At 50.4% G+C, this 7,455-nt stretch overlaps 2 protein-coding genes across 2 annotated transcripts in view; one reads left to right on the top strand and one right to left on the bottom strand.

Moving 5' to 3' along the window:
• PHACADRAFT_147361 (uncharacterized protein) overlaps positions 1-100 on the top strand; it is a 6,110-nt gene extending 6,010 nt beyond the window's left edge. The window contains exon 7 of the mRNA XM_007397678.1: positions 1-100. The gene's annotated coding sequence lies outside the window, so the exon portion shown is untranslated.
• A 4,713-nt stretch (positions 101-4,813) lies between these two features.
• On the bottom strand, positions 4,814-5,617 carry PHACADRAFT_69082 (uncharacterized protein; the record flags this gene model as incomplete). Its single annotated transcript, XM_007397677.1, has 2 exons — positions 4,814-5,146; positions 5,237-5,617. Coding segments are annotated over 2 exons (714 nt in total), but the record flags the coding sequence as incomplete, so codon positions are not given.
• Positions 5,618-7,455: the final 1,838 nt, after the last annotated feature.

Raw genomic sequence — 7,455 nt, 5'->3', positions numbered from 1 at the left:
ATTGCTATGTCGTCGTGTCCCGCACTTACATATTATATGTATCTCTTCCAATGTACTACCTCATGACTCAATGTGTACAATATAGATGGTTTCGAGCTGACTTTCTCGTCCGAATTACGAGCACTAAGCCGTAGGCAATTAGAAAAATTAACGACGCCTCGACAAACTGTCTACAAATACTGAGTCCATTCGTTTGCAGTATTTGCGACATGCGGGCGAGGTCTCGGAGCTCGGCCTCGCGAGCCCGTAAGACTTGACCGCAGAGATTCAACGCTTGCCGGATGAAGACAGGACAACGTATGGGAGACATCTCGCATGGATACGCCAAACAGGCACAGACGATGTGTAGTACTGGACGACCTGAATAGTCATGGTCGAGGATATCTCGTCCTGCATTTTCACTTTTCCAGACTCCAATTGGGCGCTTAAACGGCGTCCGGCGCTCCCGGACTTTGCCGGTCGGACACTGCATCGGACATTAGGTATAAAGGCAGTCGGGTTCTGCGATTTGTCCGGTGGTGCGCATTCTGCGTCGGAATCGTACGTATTGCGCGCGCAATGGAGAAGCTAATCCGAATGTTGTAAAATGGACAACACGTAGAGCTTATGCCCTCAAAATCACGCGTCAGCCCATACCTGTGAACGCGTCCTGCGGAGCTGGCACGCCGTCTCATCTACGGAGCATTAGCATAATGCGCGCAAGCTTGGGAAAGTGCGCATGCCCTAAAATCCAGGCGAGGCGCCGCAGAGTGCTCTGGCCCGCTCTGGCTGCGATAGACAGATCATGGCTATTGCAAGGAGTGAACCGCTTACGAAGATTAAATACATAAAATACTCCATACAGTTAGTATAGGGTAGAGAAGACTTCTGGGCGTCCTCCGTGGAAGCGTGTGTTAAAGTGCGACTGAACTCTTGCTTTATTCTGTGCTACAGGGCCAGTATATATACATGTGAGTCAGGACCTCTGATACCGCTATAAGACCTATGGTACTGTGAGCGTAAGCATGTATACTAAGCATGAGTAATCAGATGTCGTATTAGTACAAGATAATAGAGGGGTCATGTGATGACATCCCCATTAGTCCGTACAGGGTAATGACGTAATCGCCCAAGTTCTGACACTCCCACTCGACTAGTTATTGCCTAATCTACTGAAGACCAAGCCTAGCATAGACCGGAAACGCTCAAATTTTGTTGCACCAAGTGGTTTCGTTAATGTGTCGGCGATCATTTCGTCCGTACTAACGTAGACTATATCCACTCGTTTTTCTTCTACGTATTCGCGTATGAAGTGATATCGAATGTCGACGTGCTTGAGCCTTCGGTCATGAGCGGGGTTGACTGCGAGAAAGATTCCTCCTTGGTTGTCTGCTACCAGAGGTGGTGGTGCAGTAGGAAAGTAACCTAACTCTTTTTGGAGTGACGTTAGCCAGGCTAACTCAGAGCATGCCTCTGAGAGTGCCATGTACTCGGCTTCCGTCGAAGATCTTGCCACCGTCTTCTGCATCCGAGATGCCCATGTGACTGCTCCATCGGCCATCAAGAAAACGAAACCGGTTGTTGATCGCCGGTTATCCTGATTTTCGCCCCAATCTGCGTCTGAATACCCTATCAAACCAGACTGATTTGAGCCAGAGTACCAGATACGATACTCAGTGGTGTGACGGAGATACCGGAAGATGTGTTTCGCGGCTTCCACGTGCTGTGACGTAGGGTTTTGCATGTATTGTGAGAGTCTTGTGACTCCCCAGGCGATGTCGGGTCGTGAACCAATCATCAAGTAGATGAGGCTACCAATCATAGACTGGTAGTGATGGCGGAGTGCGTCGGTAGCGGTATATGTTTCCGCAGCCTTCTCGAGATGTATGCCTTCAGGCAGTGGTGTACGGCAAGGTTTTGAGTTGTGCATCTGGAATCGAGATAGGATTCCTTCGGTATACGACTGTTGGTCGATCTCCAGACACCTGTTGTTTCTATCACGAGTGATCCGCATTCCAAGAAATGTACTAGCGGCTCCAAGATCTCGCATTTGGAATTTCTCTGCAAGAACTTTCTTCACTCGTTGGATCTCGGGTAAACTTGGACTCATTGGTAGAAGGTCGTCGACGTAAACTATGAGGTAAACTTCGACTTTGTCGTGATGGTAAACATAAACGCCAGCATCTGAGCACGTGCGTTTGAATCCGTTTTCGAGTAGCGTAGTGTGCAGCTTCTCGTTCCAGGTGCGCGAGGCTTGGCGTAAGCCATAGATAGCCTTCTTCAATCGACACACCATCTTTTCCTGTCCTTTCTTCACAAAGCCTTCTGGTTGTTCCATGTAAATCTCCTCGTCGAGCTTGCCATACAGGAAGGCCGTTTTGATATCCATTGCCTCGATTTCCCAATCTTCGAGTGTGGCATGTGCGAGTAAGAAGCGTATAGCTTCATAATGTGCGACGGGAGAGAAGGTTTCCTGAAAGTCTATCCCCTCTATCTGTGTGAATCCTTTGGCCACGAGTCGTGCCTTATAGTGGCCGTCGGGCTTGATCACATAAACCCATTTACACTTTACAATTCTCCGGTTGTTTGGTCTGTTGACCAGAATCCATGTGGAATTCTCCTCCTGAGACTTAAGTTCCTCTTTCATCGTGATCTCCCACTGTTTCACGTCTGGGCGAGACATTGCCTCGCAATACGTAGTGGGGTCAGGCTGGTGAGCATGACATATCCATTGGAATAAATTCCGACGGAGTTGATCGTCGACTTCCATTGGAGAGGATTCACGTTGTTCACGTGCTTCTCGTTCTTCTTGTTGATCACGTTGGATATCTCGTTCCTGTTGACGCCATGCTTCAGTGGGCGGGACGTCACCATAGCTGTTATCGGGAACACAGCATTGGCCTGCATTCTCGCGCTGTGGTCTGGCTGGATGTGGGACAGGTTGTGGTTCGAGATTCCATCGCTGCCTAATATTAGGAGCAGGTGGTGCTGCCTGACGAGATGGACCGGCTGATCCGCTCTGACGAGGACGATATTGTTCTCTCTGAGGTGGAGGTTGTCCAGGTGGACCGGGAACAAATGGTATCTCCAGATGTTCATATGGTTCCGGAGTTGGGCTTCGATATTGTTCATAACGATCGGCTGGATCGTCATTGACTTCGTCATCATCCTCTTGTTGCGGTTCGTCTTGCCGCGGTTGTGGATGTGCGTTGTCTGGGGGTTGATTGTCAGGTGTGAAGTCATCCGGACTGGTAGGGTCCGGGTTCGGCAGGTCGGGTAGGACAGGTGGAAGTGGATCTTGAGACGTTCCAGGCTCACGAGGCCTTTCGTCTCGCTTGGGGAAGGAAGACTCATCGAAGGTGACGTCGCGTGACACAACGATGGTCCGGGCAGTTGGATCCCAGAACCGGTAACCCTTTGTACCGATCTCATACCCGACGAAGATCATGACTTTAGCCTTTGGCTGTAGCTTATTGACCCTCGCATCCTTATGTGTGTGGACGTAGGCTTTGCAGCCCCATACTCGAAAGTACGATACGTCCGGAACAGTGCCGTTCCATTTAGTGATGGGCGGCTTCCATTGATGACGGCGCAGAGGTTGTCGATTGTATATGTGTACTGCTGTTTCCGATGCTAGCTTCCAGAACCCAGACGTCATGCCAGCGTGATGTCGCATAGCTTCTGCCTTATTCTGAATGGTCTGTTGCCAGTGTTCTGCTCTGCCGTTCTGTTATGGTGTTCGCGCCACTGATAGCTGATGCTCTATTCCTCGTTCTGCTAGGAAATCATCGAATTCGCGGCCTAAAAACTCCCCCCCACGGTCTGAACGTATAGCCTTGAGCTTGCGCTCGGCCTGTGTTTCCGCCCAAGCGACGAATTGCTTGAAGGCAGAGAAGGCATCAGACTTCCGTTTCAGATACCAGACTAAACCAAAAGAGGAATAGTCGTCGAGGGTGGTAAGAGCAAACTTGTATCCATCGAGTGATAACGACGGATATTCGACAAGATCCATGTGAATTAAGTCGAGGGGATGATCCGCACGACTGTCAGATGCAGGAAATGTATCGCGACGAGACTTCCCGAATTCGCATCCATCACAGGGAGTATTCCTGGTCGGTGCCGAGATTTTATCCGGGACGCCTTTGACATTGCCAGGCAGTTGAACAACTGATTTCTTCCCGGCGTGTCCGAAGCGACGGTGCCACAAAGTATATGGATCATCGGATTTGACCGACATTAATGTTCCTGGCTTAATCTCGCTGGTCCTGGTGAGGACTTCAGCTTCTAGCCAATATAAACCTGACGACTTTTCATATTCGCCCTCCATTAAAACTGTCCGCTTCGTTGGGTCTGACCCGCGGAGTAACTTAAACTTCTTGCCATCCATCTCAATACGGTGACCATTATTGAGTGGCATTCTGGGCGCAAAGAACCGTTCTGCAGCTTCCGGTACGTATAATACGGTTTCTAACCGGATATGCTGAACTCGTCCATCTGTGAGACAATGTTGCAGAGCGATTTCACCGTGACCTTTAATTTCGATAGTCTGACCTTTGCCGGCCGTGTGTGCATGACCTGGCTTAGGGAATTCATGGTACCGAATAAAGTCAGTTTTGTATGGTGTGACATGTGTTGTGCAACCGCTGTCGACCATCCACTTAGATTTGACACCCGTAGCATAAAGAGAAACAGAGATGGATTCCTCTTCGATCTTAGCTACTACAGGTACATCGACTATTCGTATGGTATTTACAGTCTGCGTGGTCGTTGCGGTATTGTCCTTCGCTTTGCCCTTTCCTTTTCCCTTCTTGCGCTTTCCGCCACCCTGCTGCTGCTGCTGCGTGTTGTTGCCGTTACCGGAACTCGAGCCAGAATTCGCCGGCTTTGTGTCCCAGTGCTGCTCCGTCGTATGGTTCTTGCGACCACACTTCTCACATTTCTTGTCCAGGAGGGGCGCCTTTGAGACGCGCGCAATCTGAGTGCGATTCGCGACGCGGCGCTGTTTCTCCTCGACGATCTTGGGCTTGATGAGTGCTGCTGTGAGCAGCGTAACATCAGTCTGCGTAGTGAGAATTGTACCAGCAATGGTCTGGTACGACTTGGGGAGAGCGTTGATCATGAGCAGGGCAAGAAGCTGAGGTTTGACTTCTATTCCCGCCGCGTTGACCTGGTTGGACTGCTCTGTGAGCGCGTCGAGTTGCGGGCCGAGCGCGGAGCTGTCAGAGAGCTGTGCATTGAACAGCTTCTGGAAGGCGACGAATGCACCTACCGCTCCGGGTTTCTTGTAGCCGGCTTTGATCGCGGTCCATGCATCCAGGGCCAAGAACTTGTCATCGACGAGATGACGAAGGTTCTGTGCGACGTAGAGCTGGATAATGCCCAGCGCCTTGTCATTTTTCTCATCCCATGCAGCTTGAGCTAAAATTTCTGTAGCCGTGGGTGTACCTGTCGCAGATGTTAGTCTGGCAAGACCAGGAACAGGAACGGTCGCTGTGGAGCCGTATCCCTGGATCAAGTACCAGACGCCCTGATAGCGCAGGAAGGCTCGGATCGCGTCGGACCACTTTTTATAGTTGGTGCCGTCGAATTGCGGGATGGTGGATGTGGCGAGCTTGGTCGGGTCAGAAGAGGATGACATTGTTATCGTGTACGAAGAGGAGACGAGTGTATGCGTAAAGTGTTTCACGTTCCTTTGGAGTTAAACCGACGTCGTAAAAGAATTCACTGAGATCAAGCTCGTATGATTCGGCTCGTGTTACTCGAAGTGATTCCCAATCTTCTTCCAAGAATGCGAGATCGTATGTCTGATTGATCGGTCTATAATATAGATCTTCCGCAATATCTTCCTGGTCGAGGTAACAAGCGTATGGTTCTGAATATGTGTCAGAGCTTGTTGGAAAGAAGATATGGATTATATCTTCGTCGTGGTTTGTTAACTCTGCTGTAGCGTTATAGCTCGGCGGTTTTTGGACGTGTTTGAAGAAATAGAACGGAGTTAGCAACACTTCGACGTATTGTTCGTGTGCTGTTAATGCTTCCCAGTCTGTTTCTATGTCGTCTAATATATTCAGTCGCTGTCTGAATTCTGCGACGGTTTCCTGTTTTGTCTCTACGGTTTCAGGTACCGTATTTGTCTCTTGAGAGGTAGTGATTGTGAACGCTGTTAAGCGAACCACTTATCCCAGCTAAGCCGATTTAGCCGAGAGGTGGATAGAGTTGGGATTGGACGAAGAGACCAGTTAAACTACGACACTTGTTGTCGCTTAGGATAAACACACAGTAGTCAGGTTTTCGAGTAGAACTTGTTCTGATTGTTACAATAGCGTTGTATACAAAGTATCTATTTGTTCTCGTAAAACCTAACCACGTCAAAATATCCGTTCACGTAAACTGCGCTGAGCGCTTGTACAATCCGGGCTTTGTTCTTGCGTAGCCCTTTGAACGAGATATCCCCTATTTCTCTGCACCCTAATTTCCACTTGCACCACTCCTCGTATTTGACGACGTTGCAGACGTCCGCTAAGCAGCGCTTGATGCACGTGAGCTGCTCAATGAGTCGGCGGAGATTGCGGACTCGGTCGGAGTTGAGGTCATCGAGCTCGAGAGTCTCGAAGACGTCGAGGCGTTTGAGCGTGCCGTCGAACTTTGGTGTGAAGATGCGGACGAGGTCGGCGGGAGTGTGCTTGTCGAAGTCGATGAGTATCGGCTTCGGGGCGATCAGCGTATGTGTCGCCGGTGGGATGGCAGCGAGACGCTGCTCGAGTGTCGGCTTTGACAGACCGGCGAGGATCCGTTCGCGCGCCTGTTGGATTTCGCGTGCAGCTAGACGCTGCTCGAAGTCGGCTTTGTCGGTCGCGTAGCGCTCGCGGAACTGTTCGCGACGTAGGCGCATACCCTCGTGTGAGTTCGGAGGGAACGGGAGAGTGAGCGCTGGAGTCGGCGGGCGTAGTTCTTTGCCGCGGCGTTTACCGTACGGGACGGTCTCGACGGGGTCGTTGGTGTTGCCGGAGGCGGGCGCATAGCTGGCAGAGTGCTTGTACCGCTGGAAAACGGAGTGAGGGGGACAAGCGGGCAAATCCTTTGGCACTAGAAATTACGCAGGAATGAACGCGTAAGCGCTCCGTCTGCCACTAGCACGCAACGAGACTTACTCGTAAACTGTGTGGATAAACTTGGTTTAAACTGGGTGAAGGGGACCGAGGTTTCCCGAGGGGTCTTCTTCAGCAATGAGACTAGTAGAGTGGAGGTAGAGTGGCCGTGAGGCCGGGGCTCATAACCTGTTAAAGTGCGACTGAACTCTTGCTTTATTCTGTGCTACAGGGCCAGTATATATACATGTGAGTCAGGATCTCTGATACCGCTATAAGACCTATGGTACTGTGAGCGTAAGCATGTATACTAAGCATGAGTAATCAGATGTCGTATTAGTACAAGATAATAGAGGGGTCATGTGATGACATCCCCATTAGTCCGTAC

Source organism: Phanerochaete carnosa (assembly GCF_000300595.1).
Source record: "Phanerochaete carnosa HHB-10118-sp unplaced genomic scaffold PHACAscaffold_7, whole genome shotgun sequence".
Lineage (NCBI taxonomy): Eukaryota > Fungi > Basidiomycota > Agaricomycetes > Polyporales > Phanerochaetaceae > Phanerochaete > Phanerochaete carnosa.
This window is presented reverse-complemented; position numbering and strand designations above follow the sequence as displayed.